Source organism: Pristiophorus japonicus, chromosome 17, assembly GCF_044704955.1.
Source record: "Pristiophorus japonicus isolate sPriJap1 chromosome 17, sPriJap1.hap1, whole genome shotgun sequence".
Taxonomy (NCBI): domain Eukaryota; kingdom Metazoa; phylum Chordata; class Chondrichthyes; family Pristiophoridae; genus Pristiophorus; species Pristiophorus japonicus.
In genome coordinates this window covers 130,893,841-130,921,763 of record NC_091993.1, presented here as the reverse complement: position 1 = coordinate 130,921,763, position 27,923 = coordinate 130,893,841, and the positions used below count along the sequence as shown (strand labels likewise).

The 27,923-nt window shown below is 46.3% G+C and overlaps 1 protein-coding gene across 3 annotated transcripts in view; it reads right to left on the bottom strand.

The window, feature by feature from the left end:
- slc16a4 (solute carrier family 16 member 4) overlaps nucleotides 1-27,923 on the bottom strand; it is a 138,828-nt gene that overhangs the window by 42,871 nt on the left and 68,034 nt on the right. For all 3 annotated transcript variants that reach the window (XM_070859287.1, XM_070859289.1, XM_070859288.1), the window contains one exon: nucleotides 4,244-4,376. In XM_070859287.1, coding sequence (XP_070715388.1) covers nucleotides 4,244-4,376 — 133 coding nt within the window. The remainder of the gene's footprint in view (nucleotides 1-4,243; nucleotides 4,377-27,923) is intronic.

The following is a 27,923-nucleotide window of genomic DNA, read 5'->3' as shown; positions in this document are numbered from 1 at the left end:
CACTTGCTGTACCTGCATACTATCCTTTTGTGTTTCATGCACAAGTACCCCCAGGTCCCGCTATACTGCGGCACTTTGCAATCTTTCTCCATTTAAATAATAACTTGCTCTTTGATTTTTTCTGTCAAAGTGCATAACCTCACACTTTCCAACATTATTCTCAATCTGCCAAATTTTTGCCCACTCACTTAGCCTGTCTATGTCCTTTTGCAGGTTTTTTGTATTCTCCTCCCATCTTTGTATCGTCAGCAAACTTGGCTACATTACACTCAGTCCCTTCATCCAAGTCGTTAATACAGATTGTTAATAGTTGAGGACCCAGCACCAATCCCTGTGGCACCCTACTAGTTATTGCCAACTGGAAAATTACCCATTTATCCCACTCCCTGTTTTCTGTTAGTTAACCAATCCTCTATCCATGTTAATATATTACCCCCAACCCTGTGTACCTTTATCTTGTGCAGTAACCTTTTATGTGACACCTTGTCAAATGCCTTCTGGAAATCCAAATACACCACATCCACTGGTTCCCCTTTATCCATCCTGTTTGTTACATCCTCAAAAAATTCCAGCAAATTTGTCCAGCATGACTTCCCCTTCGTAAATCTATGCTGACTCTGCCTGACTGAATTTTGCTTTTCCAAATGTCCTGCTACTGCTTCTTTAATAATGGACTCCAACTTTTTCCCAACCACAGATGTTAGGCTAACTGGTCTATAGTTTCCTGCTTTTTGTTTGCCTCCTTTTTTGAATAGAGGCGATACATTTGCAGTTTTCCAATCTGCTGGGACCTCCCCAGAATCCAGGGAATTTTGGTAAATTACAACCGATGCATCCACAATCCCTGCCGCTACTTCTCTTAAGACTCTAGGATGCAAGCCATCAGGTCCAGGGGATTTATCTGCCTTTAGTCCCATTATCTTACTGAGTACCACCTCCTTAGTGATTGTGATTGTGTTAAGTTCCTCCCCCCCCTATAGCTCCTTGACTATCCACTGTTGGGATATTTTTAGTGTCCTCTACCGTAAAGACTGATACAAAATATTTGTTCAGAGTTTCTGCCATCTTCATGTTCCCCATTACTAATTCCCCGGTCTCATCCTCTTAGGGACCAACATTTACTTTAGCCACTCTTTTCCTTTTTATATACCTATAGAAACTCTTACTATCTGTTTTTATATTTCGTGCTAGTTTACTTTCATGGTCTATCTTCCCTTTTAGTCATTCTTTGCTCGCTTTTAAAAGCTTCCTAATCTTCTGTCCTCCCACTAGTTTTGGCCACTTTGTGTGCCCTTGTTTTTAATTGGATACCGTCCTTTATTTCTTTAGTTAGCCACGGATTTTCTTTTCTTTTCTTTTACACCCTTTTCTCCTCACTGGAATATATTTTTCTTGACAGTTGTGAAATATCTCCTTAAATGTGCACCACTGTTCATCAACCGTCCTATACTTTAATCTATTTTCCCGGTCCACTTCACCCAACTCTGTCCTCATACCTTCATAGTCTCCTTTATTTAAGCTTAGTACGCTGGTTAGAGATCCAACTTTATCACCCTCCATCTGAATTTGAAATTCAATCATGCTATGGCCACTCATTCCGAGGAAATCCTTTACTAGGAGGTTGTTTATTAATCCTGTCTCATTAGAAAGGACGAGATCCAAGATAGCCTGCCCCCTGGTTGGTTCCATTACATACTGCTCAAGGAACCCGTCCCTTATGCACTCGATGAACTCTTCCTCAAGGCTACCCTGACCAATTTGATTTGTTCAATCAATATGGAGGTTAAAATCACCCATGATTATTGCTGTTCCCTTTTTACAAGCCCCACTATTTCCTGGTTTATACCCCAACCAATAGAGTTGCTACTGTTAAGGGGCCTATAGTCTATGTCCACCAGTGACTTTTTCCCCTTATTGTTCCTTATCTCCACCCAAACTGTTTCAACATCCTATTCATTTGAGCCAATATCGTTTCACACTGTCATGTATTCAACCAGCATTGTAACCCATGTATAATCTGACCGAAGTTGTACACTGTGAGAACAGTGACCACTAGCTGGGAGACACTCCTAACCTGGACCTTCAGGTACAAAAGGGGAAGCTCCACCCACCTTCATCACTTGAGTGCTAAGGAATAAAGGACAGGTCACAGACTGACTTTCTCTCAAGCATGGGCCTCGTGTGCATTTATACTGTGTAGTAAGGACGTATCACTCACGATTGCAGTGATTCCATCTTTTATCAATAGAGCTACCCCATCTCCTTTTCCTTTCTGTCTGTCCTTCCGAATTGTCAAGTATCCCTGAATATTTAGTTCCCAGTCTTGGTCACCTTGAAACCACGTCTCTGTTATGGCTACCAGATCATACCCATTTATAACTATTTGTGCCGACAGCTCATCTAATTTGTTCCGAATGCTGCGTACATTCAGATAAAGAGCTTTTAAACGTGTTTTCTTATCATTTTCTCCTGCTATGACCCCAGTATCTGATACTGTTTATAGATCCTGTCCCTTCCTGGCACGCTCTGGTTTTCCTTTCCCCCAATGCTACCCGGCTCGATTGCCTTCAGCTTGTTCTTTGAACTTTTAGGTTTCTGTTCACCTGCGCCCTCCCCTCTCCCCCACTAATTAGTTTAAAGCTCTCTCTGCAGCGCTAGTTATTCAGTTCGCCAGGACCCTAGCCCCAGCACGCTCCAAGTGGAGCCCGTCCCGATGGAACAGCTCCCTCTTACCCCAGTACTGGTGCCAGAGCCCCAGGAACCAAAACCCATTTCTCCTACACAAGCCTTTGAGCAACGATTTAGCTCTCTGTTTAACCTCGGTAGAGCGATTCTTAACCTTCCATTCGCGTGAGCGATCCAGTCACCACTGAAGGCAGTTTTAGTTTAGAAGAACTGAGGATATTTATATAAAGTGTCTGTTCCACCAAAAAATGCCAGCATTAGTGTCAACATCCATGTCCTGTAACTCCAGGGTACAGTACAACGCAGGCAGCTGCAGATGGGTACAGTGGCACAGTGGTAACGTCACTGGACCAGTAATCCAGAGGCCTGGACTGATGATCCAGAGACATCAGTTCAAATCCCACCACGGCAGCTGGGGAATTTAAATACAGTTAATTAAATAAATTTGGAATAAAAAGCTAGTATCAGTAATGGTGACCATGAAACTGACGGATTGTGGTAAACCTATCTGGTTCACTAATGTCCTTTAGGGAAGGGAAATCTGCCGCCCTTACCGGTCTGGCCGATATGTGACTCCAGACCCACTCTTAACTGCCCCCTGTGGTTCAAGGCGGCGGCTCACCACCATCTTGAGGGCAATTAGGGACGGGCAATAAATGCCAGCCTTGCCAGCGATGTCCACATCCCGAGAATAAATAAAAAAATGATAGAGTTCCCAGCTCAGGGGGCATCATATACTGCACCAGTCTGGCATTTTCCCATCGCCAATACTTTGGCCTGTCTGCGTAACCGTGTCAATGTTGTGCTGAGACGGCCCAAGCTCATTTCACGGATCACCCTTACAGGCCGCAATCCAAGCAGTGCTGTGGATAGGAACCCAGATCACTGCCCAAACCATTGCCCACCCCGTTTATAATGGGCTGCAGTGGTGTTTTGTTCACAAGCTGACTGAGCTTTGCCACCGTGGAATCCTTTGTGTTCCGTGCTTGGGGTTAATGCCTTGTCATTTAACAACACACACAAGGGCCCATAAAACTCCAGCCCAACAGAACTTGGCCACAAGGGTTACCAAGAAAGCGGGTGTCCAGTGCAGGCTCCGGCCATCGCTCCTACACCAGTGAAGGGCCCCCGACGTCCCTTCCAGCAGCCTCTCACCTCTTACAGCCAAGAACGCTCACTGCCCATTTACACACCCGCCTGAACATGCCACTAGCTGGTCTTTGGGCAAGCAATGGGCAGCCTTTGCTTTGCCGCCATATTCAACTGCCGGACCCTCATAAATGGGGCGGGGGTTAAAAATTGTTCCCCAGGTGAGGACTGGATTACTGTGAGGTTCCTCATAGTTGAATAGCCAGCCGTCAAACACCATCCAACTTTAATAGTTGCCACTTGAGCTTGGTAGGAGAGGGCTGTGGACCTGTATCCCAGTGTTAGTTAAACTGGAGGGAAAAATGACTATAAATGGGCCATCACTGTCAAAAATTCCTTCCCTTGTCTGCAGACTGCATCGGTTTGAGATTCATGGCTCTCGCCTACCCTCCATCCCACACCGAGTTACCTGCGGAGAGGCGGAGGCTGGACATGATGGAACCCACCCAGCTGATCCGTTCCGACGACCCTCCAAACACTTCCTGGAAAGCCACAAAGAAAATTCCAAAGGTCTTCAGTGTTCCCATAACCAACACATTCACCTGCAAGGCAAGATCAAGGAATTACAGGGCAGAAATCACCTGATTAAAAGATGGAGTGTCACAGAGAAACCAGATTCAGAAAGGTGCCTGGGAAACCTGCAAAGCCAGCACCTCAGCCTTGGGCTGCAATCACTGGTTCATAGATGCAGTGCGCTGTTTCCCCAAAGGTTGAGAAAATGGAATCAGGGGAATAAAATGGGAAAAATCCCCTGAGTGCAGGCACAATGGGCCGAGAAGCAATCTTTTGTGCGGTATGTTTCTAACCATGGAGAGGGTTTGTTGGGGGTGACTTCTGCACATGAATTGGATTGGCAGGGAGTGTGAGGGATGGAACAGGTCATAGGAATCAGCCTGGGACCCTGAGTTCCAATGCTCTGCCCTCGTCGGTAATGGGCCAGTGAGTCACGCTGCTCAGTTGCAAACTCTCTGACCTGGAATCAGCAATTCAGGAATGTGAAGGGCCCCAGGCAGCACTTTAAAGGGGAGGGGTACATAAGAACATAAGAATTAGGAGCAGGAGTCGGCCATTCGGCCCCTCGAGCCTGCTCCGCCATTCAATGAGATCATGGCTGATCTTCGACCTCAACTCCACTTTCCTGCACTGTCCCCATTATCACTTGATTCTCCCAATATCGAAAAATCTATTGATCTCTGTCTTAAATTTACTCAAAGACTGAGCCTCTGGGACAGAGAATTCCAAAGATTCACCACCCTCTGAGTGAAGAAATTTCTCCTCATCTCAGTCCTAAATGGCTGACCCCTTATCCTGAGACTGTGACCCCTGGTTCTAGACTCCCCAGCCCGGGGGAAACATCCTCCCAGCATCTACCCTGTCAAGCCCTGAGAGAATTTTGTAAATATGGGTAAAAGGGTTGCAAGCAGCAGGTAATGTGTGCAGAACTCACCGCTACCTCAAAACCCACAAGTGGCTCCCATCAAATGTCTCCCGAACTCTCACCAACTGTCCTTGACTGCAGCCAAGGGTCCCGTTAATTATCGCCTCCTGACCTGTGAGGCCATGGATGGGAGGGTGTGAGCACGGACCAGGGGATCCGGGGGTGGGGGCCCCAGTTTGTATTCAGGTACGAGTTTCCAGCCTCAGTCCCAGACACGGTAATGCAAGTCCGCTGGGAACCCAGGGCTGAAGCATTTCATTCCTTGCACTAGTCACATCATCTGGACCCGCAAAATTCCTCTCTCCATATTGATAGGGAAGCTGCCCCTGTGACGTTATCACACTGTGATTCTGGCCCGAGGTATCATATAGGTTCCATTCTAAATAAAGACATCGGAATGTATAATGGGAAAATGGGAGTGAAGGTAGATGTTGTATTTTTAATGTCTGGAGTTGGATGGGGTGTAAGGGCAGCAGGTTACAGTGAAGCAGTGGTCAACAAGGGCAGCTCACTATTCTGGAGTGTTGGAGATTAGAAAGTGTTTACACAGGACCTTCAGTCAAGGGGGAAATGGAGTAGATGAGAGGAGAGTGTGTCCATGGCCTGTGAAAAGGGTAGATTCATTCCAATCTCGCATATACCCCAAGGAACAGGAGCTGAATTAGCCGAGTGGCCTTTTCTCAATACTACCTCAGAGTCACAGAATCTTACAGCACAGAAGGAGGCCATTCGGCCCACGATTGTTTGTGCTGGCTCTGAGTTAACCAATTAGTCACACTTCCCCCTGCTCTGTCCCCATAACCCAGCAAAATTTCCCCTTCCAGTATTTATCCAATTCCCGTTTGAAAGTTACTAAATCTGCTCCCACCGCCCTTTCAGGCAGCGCGTTCCCGATCACAACAACTCGCTGCGTTTAAACATTCTCCCCATCTCCCCCTCTGGAGGTTTAAAATCATCCCCAAGTTCCCAGAGCCTCTCTGTTTATCTCTGTTTCTGCTTCCTGTCCAGTTTCGTTGCTGATTAAGAAAGAAGAAAGACGAGCGCCTTTTACGACCACTGGACATCTCAAACCGCTTTATCGCTTTACAGCCAATGAAGTAGTTTTGGAGTATAGTCACTGTTGTATTGTGGGAAACTCAGCAGCCAAATTGCACACAGCAAGCTCCCACAAACAGCGATGTGATAATGACCAGATAATCTGTTATAGTGATATTGATTGAGGGATAAATATTGGCCCCAGGACACCGGGGATAACTGCCCAGCTCTTCTTCCAAATAGTGCCATGGGATCTTTTACATCCATCTGAGAGAGCAGACGGGGCCTCGGTTTAACGTCTCATCTGAATGACGGCACCTCCAACAGTGCAGCACTCCCTCAGTACTGCCCCTCCGATAGTGCAGCACTCCCTCAGTACTACCCCTCCAACAGTGCAGCGCTCCCTCAGTACTACCCCTCCAACAGTGCAGCGCTCCCTCAGTACTGCCCCTCCAACAGTGCAGCGCTCCCTCAGTACTGCCCCTTCGACAGTGCAGTGCTCCCTCAGTACTACCCCTCCAACAGTGCAGCGCTCCCTCAGTACTGCCCCTCCGACAGTGCGGCACTCCCTCTGTACTACCCCTCCGACAGTGCAGTGCTCCCTCAGTACTACCCCTCCAACATTGCAGCGCTCCCTCAGTACTGCCCCTTCAACAGTGCAACACTCCTACAGCACTGCACTGGAGTGTCAGCTTAGATTTATGTGCTCGAGTTCCTGGAGTGGGACTTGAGCCCACAACCTTCTGACTCAGAGGCAAGTGTGCTACTCACTGAGCCACGGCTGACATTAAATTGATTAAAACTAATTGTTCCCACATACATTCCGATTGAACACCCTGTTACCCAGCTCCTGGGGCAGTGGGACTGTGCTGGTAATATGAGCAAGAGTAGGCCATACAGACCACATAAAATGACCTCATCGGAGAAGGCAAGCGAACAGTTACAGGTTGTTTAATGGTTAGAACCACAACACGGAGCTGACTAAAGCAGCTGAATAATATTTCAATCTTACATGTCTGGTGTGGAAATCCATGTTCCTAAACATTAACCTTATTCCATCTAAAGGTTTCTGAATACATGTATTTCAATTTGAAAGAGGGTGTCTCTCCATCAACAATCCCATTTCAGTACTGTTCCTACATCAGAACATAAGAATTAGGAGCAGGAGTCGGCCATTCAGCCCCTCGAGCCTGCCCCGCCATTCAATAAGATCACGGCTTATCATCCACCTTAACTCCACTTTCCAGCCCGATCCCCATATCCCTTTATTCCCCTAGACTCAAAACTATCGACCTCAGCCTTGAATATACTCAACAACTCAGAGTCCACAGCCCTCTGGGGCAGAGAATTCCAAATTTTCACCACTCTCCGAGTGAAGAAATTCCTCCTCATCTCAGTGGCCGACCCCTTATCCTGAGACTGGGACCCCTGGTTCTAGACTCCCCAACCCAGGGGAAACATCCACCCTGCATCTACCCTGTCAAACCCCCTCAGAATCTCGTATGTTTCAATGAGATCACCTCTCATTCTTCTAAACTCCAGAGAGTATCGGCCCATTCTACACAATCCTCATCATAAGACAACCCTCTCATCCCAGGGATCAATCCCTGCTCCCCATGTCCTTGTTACGCTCATTCATTCCTTCCCAACATCTGAGGAACTCGATGCTACGCTTTGAGGCTTTGAGTCAGATATTCGTTCCATGTTCATTGGCGTTGGTTGATTAATCAAGCGCAGACTCCCTATGCACTGGACTGCCCATCCACACGTCGAGTATCTGGGACAATATAGTGACCCCAGGCATCAGCAGACTCTCCTGCCGCTATATTTAACTGACTGGAAATGTCTCAGCCTCAGGAGGGAGAATTTCTGACATATTGGGGTCATAGTCTAGGCTGTAAACTGCACAGCATATTTAGTCACGTAACAGTACCAATGCTACAGCAATAAATCTCCCCTTGAAGTAAAGGAAAACAAAAATGTACCTTTCAAAAATCAAACAAAGCTCTAATATGGCAGAAACCTTTAACCACAGCAGGCAGGATGCACTCTCTCAGGCTGTCGGCAGATTCCGTCTCCAGGGAAACCAAAAAACGAAAGTCTGCAGATGTTGGAAATCTGAATATACAAAGAGAAAAAGCTGGAACTACTCAGCGGCTGCTGCCGTGATTGGGATCGTCCCGGCAACACACGGCAGGCGACAGGTCAGGACTGAACACTTCCTCTCACACAACAGGAACAGAGCCAGGGGCAGGGAGCAGGAGGACAACAAATAGACCAGGAATGAAACAGAACCAGCGGAGGAAAGCTAGGCTGGAGAACAGGAGGCGAGACGTTTGCAGGAGACTCGAGGAGGCAATGAATGAGGTTTCTGAGACACTGGGGCCAGTTTTAGCCTAACCCCCCCACCACCACCAGCACCCCCCCCAGGAAACTGGTTTCACAGATGCCGAATTTTAGTCTATATTGGAGTCAGTGGAGGGGAATATTGGTCCGGGTGTAAAACCAGCGCTCCACCCTGTAATGTATTTGCTCCATGGGTTCTTTGCTTAAGAATTCACAGCAACACATTGCTATTAAGAACTAGTTGGTTTATTAACAAAGGTTTAACAATCATACTACACATTACCAGTTCATCCACCAGGCTCACAACCACCTGCCCCATCGTGGATCCCCCAAACCCAACTGGCTGGGGTTTTATTGAGTCTTGTGAACATCACGTGACTGGCTAAGCCACTCCCACCTCAACAGCTCTACAAATCGTGAACATCCTCACTGGTGGAGACATTACACTTGATCCCGTGGGATTCACGCCCACCCCAGTGTGACTCACTGAATACATCGGCAGAACAGGAAGCGACAAGCCTGCGGTCTGGGAGTTCACCCATCTTCCACCAGACTCCAGAAACACCAACATTAAAATATAGACATTGCTTTCTGATTGGCACAGTGAGTGAAGTTCACCATCCCACACTCCTCACCTCACCCAGTCTTGCCTTCCTCCGAAAACTCTAAAGCTGTTAAAACCTGGTCACTTCCCTGCCTGCGTCTGATGCCTTTGGCTCCCACCACAGCCTCTCCAATCCTCGCTCCTTTGACCATTCTCAATGCACACGCCGCAGTGTAACGCCACAGCTTCCTGTACGTGATGAGCATCATGCAAACACAGCTCGATGTTGAAATGGAGAATTGTGTGCAGTGAAGGACATTAAGAACATAAGAAATAGGAGCAGGAGTGGGCCATTCGGCCCCTCGAGCCTGCTCCACCATTCAATGAGATCATGGCTGATCTTATCATGGACTCAGCTCCACTTCCCCGCCCGCTCCCCATAACCCTTTATTTCCTTATCGATTAATGTTCAAACAAACCCCAAGGAAGATGAGTTGAATCACAAAATAATTATTTTCTAACACCAGGAAGGCTTACAATAAGAACTTTTTTGTAACCGTTTGATTTTTATCATGAATGTTGGCGAGGTTGTCTCTTTGAAAAGGGGTCCTGATGGGAAGACTCCATTGTTAGAAGTGGTCCCCCGGGGAAGTGCCTGTCCAGACAAGCGGTATTGAGGGGCAGATTCTTGTATAAAAGGGGTCCTGGGCAGCTCTTCAAACTGCAGGCTGGGGCCTTGGGGTAAATGGCACAGCACACGTGCTTATCCACATGACCACAAGCAAGCTGCTTTGCCCAAGTGGCCTTTGATAATGTGCGATCCATGACAGTGATTGTCATCAGGCTATTCAACAACCTGAGCCCCTGCTGACAAGCTCAATCCCATCACTGCCTGCCAAGGTTCACCGTACTGGAGGAGTGTGAACTCCTGCCTGGGCAACGGGTTCCTGGGACAAATCAGCACCTTCACGGCCGAGAGAACGCATGGGGAAACCGAGCCCAACAGCAACACCACTTGCTGAAGGCCTGAAAGATGGCAGGGCACAATTCCGTTTCACCTGGTTGGTAATCTGGGGAGTGAATCACACGTTCTTTACAGAAACGTCCTGATCTTAATTCTATTGAAATGAAGGTCGGCGAACAATGGTCCCATGGGATCGGTGTCCAGTTGGAGAGGGGCAAATCGGACCTCACCAATTGCAGCAAACTCATAAACCAAACAGCCACACCTGGAGCACACTCACAGACAGTTGTTCATTAAATGTCAGATGCAATTGTTGCTGCCTCGGGCCTGGCTGGCAAGCTGTTGCTTGTAATTCGCAACAGAGATTTATTTTTCCAGTCTGCAACTTTTTAGAATGGGCCAGGTTCAAGAACACAGCCCAAAGACAGCAGGAGTTCTCTGAAGTAAACGATTGTGTGGCCCCAGCCCCAGCCAGCCTCCACTTTTCCCCAATATCAGGAATTCCTTTACTTTCCCACTCCAGAGTCTTAAGAATTAAAATCCAGCCCTACACTGCAGTGCAGTACTGAGGGAGTGCTGCACTGTCAGAGGGGCAGTACTGAGGGAGTGCTGCACTGTCGGAGGGGCAGTACTGAGGGAGTGCTGCACTGTCGGAGGGGCAGTACTGAGGGAGTGCCGCACTGTCGGAGGGGCAGTACTGAGGGAGTGCTGCATGTCGGAGGGGCAGTACTGAGGGAGTGCTGCACTGTCGGAGGGGCAGTACTGAGGGAGTGCTGCACTGTCGGAGGGGCAGTACTGAGGGAGTGCTGCACTGTTGGAGGGGCAGTACTGAGGGAGTGCTGCACTGTCAGAGGGGCAGTACTGAGGGAGTGCCGCACTGTCGGAGGGGCAGTACTGAGGGAGCGCTGCACTGTTGGAGGGGCAGTACTGAGGGAGTGCTGCATGTCGGAGGGTCAGTACTGAGGGAGCGCCGGACTGTCGGAGGTTCCATCTTTCGGATGAGATGTGGCTGTAAAAGATCCCACGACACTATTTCGAAAAAGAGCAGGAGAGTTTTCCCCGGTGTCCTGGCCAATATTTATCCCTCAATCAAAATTACTAAACCAGACTATCTGGTCATTATCACATTGCTGTGTGTGGGAGTTTGCTGTGTGCAAGTTGGCTGCCGCATTTCCCACATTACAACAGTGACTACACTCCAAAAAGTCTTTCATTGGCTGTAAAGCGCTTTGGCCATCTGAAAGGTGTTTTATGAACGCAAGTATTTATTTTTCTTTTTCCTATCCACCTCCTTTGGCATTTTGCTCCTTTGCCATCTCCCTATGTTCCTTCATCGTCGCTGGGTCACAATCCTGGAACTCCTTCCATGTGGGACCACCTTCACCACACGGACTGCAGCGGTTCAAGAAGGTGGCTCACCACCACCTTCCTGAGGGCAATTGGGGATGGGCAATACGGTTTAAGATGATGGATGGACTGCTAACCTTTGAGGTATTGTTTCACGGGGAGAATAAAAACGTTCCTGTGGTGACACAATATGGTACCAATTGAAGAACAGGAAATTCTCTACTGCCCTGACTAACATTCATCCCTCAATCAGTAGTTTTGCTTCAACGGCCCGAAGATTGCGGCCTCTCTGAATGTGTACGATGTGCACATGCACCTGAAGAGGTCTCGCAAATGCCGGTTCTTGACACGTGATGCATGTAGTGTATGGAGAAAGAGTCAGACTGAACACTGTGAGCTCAAAGTAAAGTGTGACCTTAGTCTTTTATTGCAGGTCTCCAGAGTGCCTCTCCAACTGTGAAGCCTCCTTAAATACCTGTGCTCCCAAGGGATTATGGGATCCCTCGGGACTCCGGGGAATGAGCCCTCTGGTGGCTGTACAAAGTAAATACAAGTCCACACATATAACAGTGCACATACGCCAAGAACAGGCTTTTGCAATCTGTCAAAATGTCTTTTGACGGAGTGCACGCATCCCCGGGAGAAGGACATTCACGGCTGGAGATTTGGGCTATTTGCCCAACTCTTGCCCAACAAATGTCCTTCAAACACTTACGCCTGGTAAAAGCTGCATACAAGCCCCCTTTTACCAGCGTAATAGTTTCAAACATAGAAAAATTAAATGTTATTACTTATTTTTATATTAAAAACCCAGTCTATGAAGGTAAGTTTATTTTGAACACTATTAAAACATTTTTTTTTAATTCACAAAAATAAATGTTTCTCAAACATTTAATTTAATGCAATTTCTATTAATTTTGAAAAAGTAAAGTGTTTTTTTAATTGACGTTTGTGTTTTATTTAATTCGAAGCTTATTCTGATTCTCGGAGCTCCCATTACGAGGAGTGAGAATCATACATTGTGAATGGCAGCCCAGGCTCACGTGAACCCAGGTTATGCATACCTTTCTGGAAGACATGGCCCCGTAAGCTGGGCTACACATCGAGGCCTCGGAATGCAAGTCTGTGTTCCTCTGGGACCACCATTTTTGTTAAAATATTTCAGTCGGAGGCGTTGGCTCGCAGGAAGCCTCCAACCGCAATTTTCGGGCCAATAAGTGTTCATGAACAAGTGGCAGCTATTTGGCTATTTTATCTTACTCCTTCATTCAGGGCATGTATAAATGAGATTACTGTTACTCTCTCCAACTTCATTGCTGAGAGGAATAACTACAGGTAGGATCAAGATAATTTCCAGTCAGATGAATCCCAGGTAATCAACCCAAGTTTCAGTTTATACAATTGAAGCCTAACTGGCTACATTTAACAGATTACATCCCACAATCATAACAGGGTTAGAGCCATAGTATTCCATCAAACTTGATTAGGCGCGTCTGTGCTCATCTGTGAGCGTGAGTTCTATTCTTAACGCGATATTCAGTTTGCTTTTCAAGGAGCCAGATCCCTTCCTATACTGCAAGCAGAAACATTGTCCATGTAGGTGCTAATGTATGGATCAAATAACATCGTTCAGCAGCTTGCTTTAGAGTACTCAAATAACGGGAGTTCCTCCAATTATGCACCTATATGCATTCCATTTAGTTTATATTTTTATGTAGCTGGTATTAAAATATGACGTTATTTAGATATTTTTCAGTTTCTCCGCGATGATGCTGAAAGAACGCAGATGCTGGATAGATGTGGGAAGCTCTGGCTGTCCTTTTCTGTAGTTTTGGGGGAATTTACCTGCACCATGGCATCTACTGTGCATTCATGTAAAGTAGCTGAAGTTCTACTAGAATTAATCATTCACAATGAATATACATTCCCTTAAGAAATTAAAAGCACTACGGGAAAAGTGCTCCAACTGTAGCTAACGAGAAGTATTAGATTAAAGGAAGAGGTTTATAATATTGCCAGAAAGAGCAGTAAGCCTGAGGACTGGGAGGGTTTTAAGGTTCAGCAAAGGACGACCAAGAAATTGATAGATGATAGAATATGAGAGTACACTAGCAAGAGATAAAAACAGATTGTGAAGGAAGAGATTAGCAAAAGTAGACGAGGGTCCCTTACAGGTGGGGATAGGAGAAATACATATGGGGAATAAGGAAAAGGCAGAGACAGTAACTTTATATCTGTCTTCACGGTAGAAGACACAAAAAAAAATTCAGAATTAATGGGGAACCAAGAGTCCAGTGAGAATGAGGAACTTAAAGAAATGATTAGTAAAGGTATTAGTAAAGAAACAGTACTGGAGCAATTAATGGGACTAAAATCTGACAAATCCCCTGGACCTGACGGCCTACATCCTAGGGTTTTAAAAAAGATGGCTATAGAAAAATGGATGCATTTAGTTTTGATCGTCCAAAATTTCCTAGATTTTAGAATGACCCCTGCAGATTGGATGGTATCAAACGTAACGTCGCAAGGGCACTACAGGCCAGTATAGAAAATGCTAGAATCTATTATTAGGGACGTGGTAACAGGACACTTAGAAAATTACAATATGTCAACACGGATTTATGAAAGGGAAATTGTGAATGACAAATCTATTCTTTTTTTGAGGTTGTAACCAGCAGGATGTGTATTTGCAGTTTCATTTGATAAGGTGCCACACAAGAGGTTCTTACACAAAATTAGGGCTCATGGGATTGGGGGTAATATATTGGCATGGATTGAGGATTGGTTAATGGACAGAAAACAGAGTAAGAATAAACGGGTCATTTTTGGGTTGGCAGGCTTTCACTAAGCTTTGCAAGAATCAGTGTTTGGGCCTCCGCCATTTACAATCCATATCAATAACTTTAGACCGAGTTTACGGATGATACAAAGCTAGGTGGGAAAGTAAGCTATGAGGAGCACACAGAGAGGATGCAAAGGGATATAGCCAGGCTCGGTGAGTGGGATATAATGTGGAGAAATGTGAAGTTTCCCACTTTGGTGGGAAAAATAAAAAAGCAGGTACAATAAACAATTAGGAAAGCAAGTGGTATTACAAAGGGGTTAGAGTACAAGAGTAAATAAGTCTTGGTGCAATTATAGAGGGCCTTGTTGAGATGATACGGGAGTATTGTGTACCGGTTTGGTCTCCTTACCTAAGGAAGGAGATACTCGCCTTAGAGGGAGCGCAACAAAGGTTCACCAGACTGATTCCTGGGATGGGGGGATTGTCCTATGAGGAGAGATTGAGTAGATAAGATCTCTATTCCCTAGAGTTTAGAAGAATAAGAGGTGATCTCATTGAAACATATCACATTCTTAAGGGTAAAAGTCTAGAACTAGAGGGTGACTGGCTCAGAATAAGGGGTCGGCCATTTAGGACTCAGTTGAGAAATATCTCCACTCAGAGGATTGTGAACCTTTGGAATTCTCTACCCCAGAGAGCTGTGGATGCTCAGGTGTTGAGTTTATTCATGACCAAGATCGATAGATGTTTGGATACTAAGGGAATAGTGCGGGAAGGTTGAGTTGAGGTCGAAGATTAGCCATGATCTCATTGAATGGCCAAGCTCCTATTTCTTATGTTCTTCACTGAGTTTTGTTTTGAATTAATACACAGTCCTGAATAAACAATTTTATTTCAGGTAGCAGAGTGGGGAAAGAATAACTTGAGGTAGCAAGTGATCGAAGAGGTGCTGCTATATTTAACCGGTTATAAATCTGCTGTTATTACCATCAAACTTTGTAGTAACACGAAAGCAAAGTCACTATTCTAATTGTGGTGGCTTCAAAACCCACAAAAAGGGACGATTGTGTTCTTCTCTGTCTGGGATTGCAGCATGATGGGTGGCGTTGGGTTGGCTCTGGGATGGCAACCACTGGCCGATTTTCCCATTCGGCTCCTCATGGTCAAATATAAAATGTCTCTTCCTGTAACCATCCCATCTCCCACTCAATTCTTTTTCTTTCTTTTCCACTGGCAAACTTGTGTCTCTGATTCTATCTTTCTTTCCCTTTGGTTATTTCCCACTTCACACTTTGCACACACAATCTTTCTTTCTCACTGCTTGCCTAATCTATTGTGTTAAATACCGAATTAATTCATATTTATGATTTGCTTCCATAATTTACCAGTTACCATCTGTTTTATATATTGTGTTTACTGTCCAAATATATTATTCTGTCTTTGTAGTCTGCTCTTGGTTTTTTTTTCTCACACGATCCGACCTGAAATGAATAATCGGAATACTCTGACCTTTCTTGGCCCCGGTGCGATATTGCAATGTGACTGTCAGGCAGATCTCCTACTACTATCTCAGATTCCCTGCGATTATCAACCCTGGCTGGCCGTAGATCCTTTGCTAGAGTTTGCCATGTGTAGTTCACCTTACTGGCCATCATTCCCAAGATTCTCATGAAAGGAGCAGAGGCTCCTTGGGGCTTGAGTTTAGATTAGAGCCAGAGGAGGGAGTGCGTGGCAGGCCGGAGTAGATAGTCTGGGTGCAGAGTCTGCCCAGAAACAAGTTCAAACAGTCACTTCTTCTCCTTGAATTTGATTCTTGCAGCCTGCGTGATCAATAATACCACATGGTTTCCACAAATACTCTGCATTACAGAAAGGGTGGATAAAGGGGAACCAGTGGATGTGGTGTATTTGGATTTCCAGAAGGCATTTGACAAGGTGCTACATAAAAGGTTACTGCACAAGATAAAAGTTCATGGGGTTGGGGGTAATATATTAGCATGGATAGAGGATTGGCTAACTAACAGAAAACAGAAAGTCGGGATAAATGGTTCATTCTCAGGTTGGCAACCAGTAACTAGTGGGTGCTGCAGGGATCAGTGCTGGGACCCCAACTATTTACAACCTACATTAACGACTTGGAAGAAGGGACCGAGTGTAATGTAGCCAAGTTTGCTGACGATACAAAGATGGGAAGAAAAGCAATGTGTGAGGAGGACACAAAAAATCTGCAAAAGGACATAGACAGGCTCAGTGAGTGGGCAAAAATTTGGCTGATGGAGTATAATGTTGGAATGTGTGAGGTCATGCACTTTGGCAGAAAAAAAATCAAAGAGCAAGTTATTATTTAAATGGAGAAAGATTGTAAAGTGCCGCAGTACAGCAGGACCTGGGGGTCCTTGTGCATGAAACACAAAAGGATAGTATGCAGGTACAGCAAGTGATCAGGTAGGCCAATGGAATCTTGGCCTTTATTACAAAGGGGATGGAGTATAAAAGCAGAGAAGTTTTGCTACAGCTATACAGGGTATTGGTGAGGCCCCACCTGAAATACTGCGTGCAGATTTGGTTTCCATATTTACGAAAGGATATACTTGCTTTGGAGGCAGTTCAGAGAAGGTTCACTAGGTTGATTCCGGGGATGAGGGAGTTGATTTATGAGGAAAGATTGAGTAGGTTGGGCCTCTACTCATTGGAATTCAGAAGAATGAGAGATGATCTTATCGAAATGTATAAGATTATGAGGGGGCTTGACAAGGTGGATGCAGAGAGGATGTTTCCACTGATGGGGGAGACTAGAACTAGAGGGCATGATCTTAGAATAAGGGGACGCCCATTTAAAACTGAGATGAGGAGGAATTTCTTCTCTGAGGGTTGTAAATCTGTGGAATTTGCTCCCTCAGAGAGCTGTGGAAGCTGGGACATTGAATATATTTAAGACAGAAATAGACAGTTTCTTAAATGGTAAGCAGATAAGGGGTTATGGGGAGTGGGTGGGGAAGTGGAGCTGAGTCCATGATCAGATCAGCCATGATCTTATTGAATGGCGGAGCAGGCTCGAGGGGCCGAATGGCCGACTCCTGCTCCTATTTCTTATATTCTTATGTGAAAGACAGAGGACAAAGATTGTTTTTAAATTACAACTCCACTGTACTCCTAATTATTAATATATAGTAATGTCATGTATCTTACATTATTATATATAACTGTATCCTAACATGCTATACATGACTGTAATAAGATATGACCTGTAACCACCAGCATACCTTACCACCAGGGGTGCACTTGCAAGAGACAGGTATATAAGGACAGGTCTCAGGCAAGTGCAGCATTCCAGAGCTGTGAAATAAAGGTGCAGGTCCAGAGTGACCTTGACTTCACTACATGCCTCGTGTGAATCTGTACTGAGGGGACAGGACTTTACAGTGGCGACGGGTTACGGGATTACAGAATCCACAGAATGGCGAACAACGGATCAGATGAAAAGTACAATGCGGGAGACAATTGGGAGGACTTTATAGAAAGGCTCCAGCAAAGCTTTGTAACCAAAGACTGGTTAGGCGACGATAAGGCAGACAAGAGAAGAGCCCATCTCTTGACCAGCTGTGGCTCGAAAACAGACGCTTTAATGAAGGATCTGTTGGCACCTGAGAAACCAGCAAGCAAGTCGTTTGAAGAATTGAGCACACTGGTAAGAGACCACCTGAAGCCAGCGAGCAGCCTACACATGGCCAGACACAGGTTCTACAACTACAGACGCTGTGTGGGCCAGAGCATACCCGACTTCGTGGCGGAACTTCGGAGGTTGGCTAGTTTATGTGAGTTCTCCGATGAACTGAGGAGAGAAATGCTGAGAGACTTTTTCATTGAAGGAATAGGCCATGCAGGCATATTCCGAAAGCTCATAGAGACCAAGAACCTGACCTTAGAGGCAGCAGCACTGGTTGCACAGACATTCTTGGTAGGGGAAGAAGAAACGAGGTTGATTTACAATGCAGGTACGACAACTAACGAAATATCGGAACAAGAAGTTCACAGCACTAAACAAGCTGCTACCCCCACACACAGACAAAACCGGGAGAACAGGCTCTCGACAGCAGGCAGAAGCCGTCAAGGGCCACAGGAACGGCCGTTCACACCTCATCAATCCACAATTCGGTATTCACTGAGGAGGACACAAACAACCTTCCGGATATAAAAGGGGTCGGAGGGTCTAGTAAGGAGGAGGAACTGAGGGAAATCCTTATTAGTCGGGAAATTGTGTTGGGGAAATTGATGGGATTGAAGGCCGATAAATCCCCAGGGCCTGATGGACTGCATCCCAGAGTACTTAAGGAGGTGGCCTTGGAAATAGTGGATGCATTGACAGTCATTTTCCAACATTCCATTGACTCTGGATCAGTTCCTATGGAGTGGAGGGTAGCCAATGTAACCCCACTTTTTAAAAAAGGAGGGAGAGAGAAAACAGGGAATTATAGACCGGTCAGCCTGACATCGGTAGTGGGTAAAATGATGGAATCAATTATTAAGGATGTCATAGCAGTGCATTTGGAAAGAGGTAATATGATAGGTCCAAGTCAGCATGGATTTGTGAAAGGGAAATCATGCTTGACAAATCTTCTGGAATTCTTTGAGGATGTTTCCAGTAGAGTGGACAAGGGAGAACCAGTTGATGTGGTATATTTGGACTTTCAGAAGGCTTTCGACAAGGTCCCACACAAGAGATTAATGTGTAAAGTTAAAGCACATGGGATTGGGGGTAGTGTGCTGACATGGATTGAGAACTGGTTGTCAGACAGGAAGCAAAGAGTAGGAGTAAATGGGGACTTTTCAGAATGGCAGGCAGTGACTAGTGGGGTACCGCAAGGTTTTGTGCTGGGGCCCCAGCTGTTTACACTGTACATTAATGATTTAGATGAGGGGATTAAATGTAGTATCTCCAAATTTGCGGATGACACTAAGTTGGGTGGCAGTGTGAGCTGCGAGGAGGATGCTATGAGGCTGCAGAGCAACTTAGATAGGTTAGGTGAGTGGGCAAATGCATGGCAGATGAAGTATAATGTGGATAAATGTGAGGTTATCCACTTTGGTGGTAAAAACAGAGAGACAGACTATTATCTGAATGGTGACAGATTAGGAAAAGGGGAGGTGCAAAGAGACCTGGGTGTCATGGTACGTCAGTCATTGAAGGTTGGCATGCAGGTACAGCAGGCGGTTAAGAAAGCAAATGGCATCTTGGCCTTCATAGCGAGGGGATTGGAGTACAGGGGCAGGGAGGTGTTGCTACAATTGTACAGGGCCTTGGTGAGGGCACACCTGGAGTATTGTGTACAGTTTTGGTCTCCTAACCTGAGGAAGGACATTCTTGCTACTGAGGGAGTGCAGCGAAGGTTCACCAGACTGATTCCCGGGATGGCGGGACTGACCTATCAAGAAAGACTGGATCAACTGGGCTTGTATTCACTGGAGTTCAGAAGAATGAGAGGGGACCTCATAGAAACGTTTAAAATTCTGACGGGATTAGACAGGTTAGATGCAGGAAGAATGTTCCCAATGTTGGGGAAGTCCAGAACCAGGGGACACAGTCTAAGGATAAGGGGGAAGCCATTTAGGACCGAGATGAGGAGGAATTTCTTCACCCAGAGAGTGGTGAACCTGTGGAATTCTCTACCACAGAAAGTTGTTGAGGCCAATTCACTAAATATATTCAAAAAGGAGTTAGATGAAGTCCTTACTACTAGGGGGATCAAGGGGTATGGTGAGAAAGCAGGAATGGGGTACTGAAGTTGCATGTTCATCCATGAACTCATTGAATGGCGGTGCAGGCTAGAAGGGTCGAATGGCCTACTCCTGCACCTATTTTCTATGTTTCTATGTTTCTAATCAACTACAAACTGAGAGAAGCTCAAGAGAGATCAGCCAGACGCAGCTCATTCTTTGGGAACACTTTGAACAATGGAACAGGTCTGTGCTGGAGGTGTGGGGGTGGGCACTCGTCAAGGGGATGTCGATTTCAGCAGGCTGTTTGCAGAAATTGTGAATATACAGGGCATTTGGCACGCATGTGCAAAAAAACGGCAGCTCGGCTGGTATACGAATCGGAAGGGTCAGAGAGCAGACCAGAAGATGGTGGGGACAGTACCCGGGACACCGATGTACAGCGGGTCAACACGATCAATGGCTGCTGCTCCTACAACAGGACGCCTCCTACAATGATGAGGGTCCTACTCAACGGGACATCTGTCAACATGGAGCTGGATATGGGAGCGAGTCAATCTCTCATGGGCGCTCAACAATTTGAACAACTGTGGCCACATAAAAGAGACAGACCAAAACTCACAAGGGTCGACACCAAACTAAGGACCTATACCAAAGAAATCATACCAGTCCTCGGCAGCGCCATGCTCTCTGTCACACACAAAGGGACAGTGAACCGACTTCCCCTGTGGATTGTCCCCGGAGACCCCCCAGCACTGCTGGGGAGAAGCTGGCTGGCAAAACTAAACTGGAAATGGGATGATGTCCATGCCATGTCATTAGAGGAACGGACCTCCTGCTCAACAGTTATAAAGCGATTTGAACATCTCTTTCAGCCAGGTGTGGGCACTTTCAAAGGGGCCAAAGTCAAAATCTACATCACACAGGATGCTAGACCGGTCCATCACAAGGCCAGAGCTGTACCCTATGTGATGAGGGAAAAGATTGAACAGGAACTAGACAGGCTTCTGCGGGAAGGCATTATATCCCCTGTGGAATTTAGCGACTGGGCAGGTCCCATCGTCCCAGTCATGAAGCCTGATGGATCCGTACGAATCTGTGGGGACTACAAATCTACCATAAACAGAGTCTCCCTACAGGACCAGTACCTGCTGCCCAGAGCGGAGGACTTATATGCCACATTGGCTGGAGGTAAACTTTTCTCAAAATTAGGCCTCACATCTGCGTGTATGACGCAAGAATTGACCGAGGAATTCAAGCTACTCACCACCATCAATACACATCGAGGCCCTTTCATGTACAATCGATGCCCATTCAGCATCAGGTCGGCAGCTGCCATATTCCAGCGCAACATGGAGAGTCTGCTCAAGTCCATCCCGGGGACGGTTGTATTTCAAGACGACATACTTATCACGGGCAGGGACACCGACTCCCATCTCCGTAATTTGGAGGAAGTACTAAAGCGGTTGGATCGAGTAGGCCTACGAGTCAAGAAATCCAAGTGCCTGTTTCTCGCACACGAGGTTGAATTTTTGGGCAGAAGGATTGCATCTGATGGAATCCGCCCAACAGAGTCCAAAGCAATTCGCCTGGCACCCAGGCCCCGGAATGTCTCAGAACTGCGCGCCTTTCTCGGGCTACTCAATTACTTTGGGAACTTTATGCAGAACTTAAGCACGCTGCTGGAGCCTCTCCACGTGCTACTCAGGAAGGGGTGTGATTGGTTTTGGGGGGACGCCCAGGAACGCGCCTTCAATAAGGCACGCAACCTTCTGTGTTCCAACAGTGTTTTGATTTTCTTTGATCCAGGTAAAAAGCTAGTTCTCACATGCGATCCGTCAGCGTATGGGGTCGGGTGCATTTTGCAACATGTCAATAGTGCGGGCAAATTACAACCCATAGCTTATGCCTCCAGGTCACTTTCGCGGGCGGAGCGCGGGTACGGAATGGTAGAGAAGGAGGCGCTCGCGTGCGTGTACGGTGCCAGGTTCGCATTAGAAACCGACCACAAGCCCCTCATGTCCCTCTAATCCCAGAGCAAGGCAATAAATGCCAACGCCTCGGCGCGAATTCAACGGTGGGCACTCATGATGGCGTCCTACAACTATACCATAAGGTACAGACAACTGTGCCGACTCACTCAGCAGGCTACCCCTGGTGACCACAGAAGGGTCTGACGAACAGGACTGTGAGATAGTCATGGCAATCAATGCCTTTGAGTCCACAGGTTCGCCCATGACGGCTCGCCAAATCAGAGCCTGGATGGCCAGCGACCCCACGTTATCCTTAGTAAAACGATGTGTCCTAACTGGTGACTGGGCAGAGGCTCGCGATGCCTGCCCCGAGGAATTAAAATCCTTTCACAGGCGCATGCATGAGCTATCACTACAAGCAGACTGCCTGATGTGGGGCAGCCAAGTAGTCATGCCTCTGCGAGGCAGAGAGGCATTTGTCCGGGAGCTCCACCGCGGGCACCCGGGGATCGTTCTCATGAAGGCCATAGCCAGATCCCACGTCTGGTGGCCTGGTATTGACGCGGACTTGGAGCTCTGCATCCGAAGGTGCACCATTTGTGCCCAACTCAGCAATGCCCCCAGGGAGGCTCCACTGAGCCCCTGGCCCTGGCCTACCAAACCGTGGTCGCGGGTGCATGTAGACTATGCGGGCCCATTCATGGGCAAAATGTTCCTCGTAGTTGTAGATGCATTTTCAAAGTGGATCGAATGCACCATTTTAAACTCGAGCACAACCTCCACCACTGTGGAGAGCCTCGCAACCATGTTTGCAATGCACAGAATCCCTGACATATTGGTCAGTGACAATGGTCCGTGCTTCACCAGCGCAGAATTCCAAGACTTTATAATTGACCACAGCATAAATCGTTCAAGCTGGCCTCCAACGGCCAGGAGGAGAAAGCAGTGCAAATCATTAAACAAGGCATGCTTAAAATCCAAGGTCCCACGCTGCAGGGTCGCCTGTCGCGACTGCTGCTGGCATACAGATCTCGTCCGCACTCATTGACTGGGATCCCCCCTGCGCAACTGATGATGAAAAGAACTTTAAAAACAAGGCTCTCATTAATCGTCCCAGACATGCACGAAATCGTTGAGGCAAAGCGCCGTAAGCTGACTGAGTACCATGACAGAAATTCGAGGGGGAGATGGAATGAGATAGGGGACAAAGTGTTTGTACTAAACTATGGCAGGGGTCCCAAATGGCTTGCAGGGACAGTAACGGGCAAGGAAGGAAACAGGCTACTGGTAGTATAAATGAACAATGGCAAAACCTGCCGGAGGCATGTAGACCAAGTCAAAAGCAGATTTACCAACAACACTGCGGAACCAGAGGCAGACTACAATGTGGAACTCGCACCACACCTGGTGGACAGGCAGAGGGAACAACCTGAGGAAAGGGCAATCCCAACAGACAGCCCAGGCGAGTCAACAACAATCACACCAATCGAAACAGGCAGCCCAGGCGAGATACCAGCAATCACACCTAAAGAAAAACAAGGCAAACAACTGAACCACAACCCAGATGCTCCACGCGAGAGCATAGACCACCTGAGAGACTGAACTTATAAAGACAATAAGACCTTTGGGGAGGGTGATGTCATGTATCTTACATTATTATATATAACTGTATCCTAACATGCTATACATGACTGTAATAAGATATGACCTGTAACCACCAGCATACCTTACCACCAGGGGTGCACTTGCAAGAGACAGGTATATAAGGACAGGTCTCAGGCAAGTGCAGCATTCCAGAGCTGTGAAATAAAGGTGCAGGTCCAGAGTGACCTTGACTTCACTACATGCCTCGTGTGAATCTGTACTGAGGGGACAGGACTTTACAAGTAACTTCTTGGTTTACTGCATCTAATCATTAGCAGACTAAACTAAATTCTGAATTGGTGGCATAAAACAGAATCACCAGGGGAGTCTCGTATTCGTGCAGTTTCAGAAACAGAGGCACTTCTTTAAATTGGTGCCTTGAGACCTTGAGTGGCTGCATGCTGACTACTGCATGGGATACCCAAATAAATGTCTGGTTCAAATGCAAGTATTCTATGGAACTGGTCATCAGTATGATTGGGTTGGTGTAACTAAATCGTTTCCTCGCTGTTGAGAAATAAGCCAATCGTCAAATCTACAAATCTTTGCAGATAAGTTTCTTTGTTTCAAGAGAAGAGTTACTGGGATTTCTTCTGGTGTGTAGGGTAATGACAATTAAACGTCAAGTTTCGAAACTATAAAGGATAAAGTTGTTGGTGCTCTGCTCAACACGACTCTAATTTATATAGCGCCATTAACGTTGTAAAAAGGCACAGGAACGTCAATCAGATTAAAATTTGACACGGCCGCATAGAGAACAGATGACTAAAAGCTTGGTCAAAGAGGTCGGTTTTAAGGAGTGACTTACAGGAGGAGAGAGAGGTAGCGAGGTGGAGAGGTTTAGGGAGGGAATTCCAGAACTTGGGGCCTCGGCAGCTGAAGGCACGGCCACCGATGGTGAGGTGATGGAAATCTGGGATCTACAAGAGGCTACATTTGGAGGAATATCGTGTTCTGAGAGTTGTCGGGTTGAAGGAAGTTAACACATAGGAATTTGAACACAAGGATGAGAATTTTCAATGTCATGCGCTCTGGGGGCCAGGTTCGGTCAGTCAGCACGGGTGATGGGTGAACGGGATGGAGCGAGCTCGGATATGGACAGCAGAGCTGAAATTTATGGAAGGTGGGAGTCTGGAGGCAACAAATACATGGATAGGGCACAGATCAGCAGCTGGTGGGCTGAGGCAGGAACTGAGAGGGTGATATCACGGAGGTAAAAGTGAGTGGTCTTGGTGGTGGGGAGGATATGCTCAGCCATAATCCCATTGTAGACGGTTAGGTAAGCCACACAATAGAAACACCATGTATGGTCTGTCAGCAGACTGGTTAGTAGGCAACCATCAGTGAGTCAGCTGAGGTGTCCCAGGTTGTGAGTATGTGATACTTGTAACTTGTATTCGAATAGATATTGGAGGATTACAGTTAATCTATAACTGTAACACTCTACTAAGCTTTTGTGGACTTTGGACTAAAAGTTATAAGTTCAGCTATACTGTGTCAGTGAGATTCCTGCCTAAACTGGTATATTTATCTTATTTTCACCCATCTTATTTTTGACAAATTAAAAACTAAATTATTTGCACTATTTTTCTCTGTTCAAGGTTAATTGCACAGAAGAGTCAATGATATGGTTTGAAAGGCCTCACTTGACCACTTAGAATGAAGTGTTAAACTCCTCTTTGTTTTATTAATGGTAGACCTTCAGTGAAATAATGAACCATGAGACATTACAATTTGAGCAGCAAGAATCTCTCTATTTGTTGCCGCTTGTGTCTCAAACAAATGTTGGATTTAATGACTGAAATCTGACAAGCTGCCAATTTACCATAGTATGAGAGTTCTGAGCAGGAAGCCAGCGTGCAAATTGTATACTTACCAGAACTGTTTGGCAACAGCTGTCTCACTATCCAGCTGGTGATATGAACCTGCTTATTGTCTCCAAAATATTAACCGGGCAGTTTCACAAGCTTGTAGAGACATGATGTCTAATGAAACAGGGAAAAAAATGTTGCGCATTGTGACACTGATGTTTACATGTGAATTAGGTTTTATGGAAATAATTAGGAGTTAGGGGCAGCACGGGCCCAGCCCACACTGCAATATGTGTGCGCACTAGGTCCATGCAGCAGAGCAGGTCTCCAGTCGTCCTGGTTAACCCTTGCCCCTGGACCAAGACCTCGCTCTGTCAAGCCCGTGTGGTGGCTGGTGTGCAACGGTCACCCCACGTTAAAAAAATCCACGCACAGGCATCTTCCACCCTTCAGGATGTAGTTCAGGATCCGGTATATTAGATCCTTCATTGAAACACCTGTCAACTCATCCCTTTTTGGCATGGAAGCAAGTCATCCTCGCCTCGAGGGACTGCCTTTAATGGTGATACTCCAGGTGAAATATTGTAGATAAATTTGTAATCTACCCTCAGTCGTTTGACAGCAGCAGTTAATTGAAACTTTAAAGATTTATTAATGCGAAGGATATCACTAAACAATTTAAAACTGAGCAGGAGAGAAGGTGAGCGAATGATTTAGAGACAGCACGTTTGGATTTTAATAGATTGTAGGATGAAAGGACTCAGGGATGTGAGAAATTCCACAGTTTAGAGGTTCTAGGACGAGAATAGGACAATCAGTCCTGATTTCAGTGCAGTTAAAATTTAACTCTACCTGTAGCATTTGTCACTAGTATGTCCTTTTCAATTTAATCACTTCATTTTTATGAAATAAATCTTAGATAAATTAACTGGTGCTCCAGCCCTCATTCAAAACTGAGAAAACTGGATTTTGACTTGTTGATGATATTTGTAAAGAATGATGAGGAAGATTTCCTCTGTTACACGGAGAGAATTGGCACCAGTCCAAAGAATCATCAGTGCAACGATTATCTGAATAAACATTGTAACGCATCAAACTGACGGACCGAAAACACGATCCCACTCAGACTGAAAAATATAACTGTGCACACTCAACACGGCAAGCTTTGGAAAGACAACTAGATGTCAAAAATCAGCACAAAGTGTCAGAAGGCGTTCTATATCTGACCCGTGTGCAATGCTGTTCCTCTTGCACCGAGGACGCTCCACAAACACAGGGCTTTAGTTCCTGCTCCCATCCACACAGTTTCATAAATCATTTGTATCTCAGCCATTTCTTAATAAATTACGCACTAATCAATGTTAGCATCCATTTCATGTACTGAATGTTCATATCGCACACTCCCAGGGCAGGTACAGCACGGGGTTAGATACAGAGTAAAGCTCCCTCTACACTGTCCCATCAAACACTCCCAGGGCAGGTACAGGGGGTTAGATACAGAGTAAAGCTCCCTCTACACTGTCCCATCAAACACTCCCAGGGCAGGTACAGCACGGGGTTAGATACAGAGTAAAGCTCCCTCTACACTGTCCCATCAAACACTCCCAGGGTAGGTACAGCACGGGGTTAGATACAGAGTAAAGCTCCCTCTACACTGTCCCATCAAACACTCCCAGGGCAGGTACAGCACGGGGTTAGATACAGAGTAAAGCTCCCTCTACACTGTCCCATCAAACACTCCCAGGGCAGGTACAGGGGGTTAGATACAGAGTAAAGCTCCCTCTACACTGTCCCATCAAACACTCCCAGGGCAGGTACAGGGGGTTAGATACAGAGTAAAGCTCCCTCTACACTGTCCCATCAAACACTCCCAGGGCAGATACAGCACAGGGTTAGATACAGAGTAAAGCTCCCTCTACACTGTCCCATTACACACTCCCAGGGCAGGTACAGCACGGGGGGGGGGGCGTTAGATAGAGCGGTGTTTTCCTTTTTTGGTTGAAGAACCCTTTTTCAAATGGATTAGTAATCACGTTACCCGTCCACCGCCCCCCATCTAAATAATGGTAATATTAATTAAATAATCTGGAATATAAAGCTAGTATCATTAATAGTGACCATGAAACTATCGGATTGTCATAAAAAACCCGTCTGGTTCACTAATGCCCTTTCGGGAAGGAAATCTGCCGTCCTTACCCGGTCTGGCCGATATGTGACTCCAGACCCACAGCGATGTGGTTGACTCTAACTGCCCTCTGAAATGGCCCAGCGCGACACTCAGTTATACCAAACTGCTACAAGAAACAATTATGGTTAAAGGAGATTAACGCAATAGCAAGGAAGGACATTAGCCTGGATGATGTGGAATCGGTATGGGTAGAGCTACGGAACACCAAAGAGCAGAAAATGTTAGTGGGAGTTGTGTACCAACCACCAAACAGTAGTAGGGAGGTTGGGGATGGCATCAAACAGGAAATTAGGGATGCG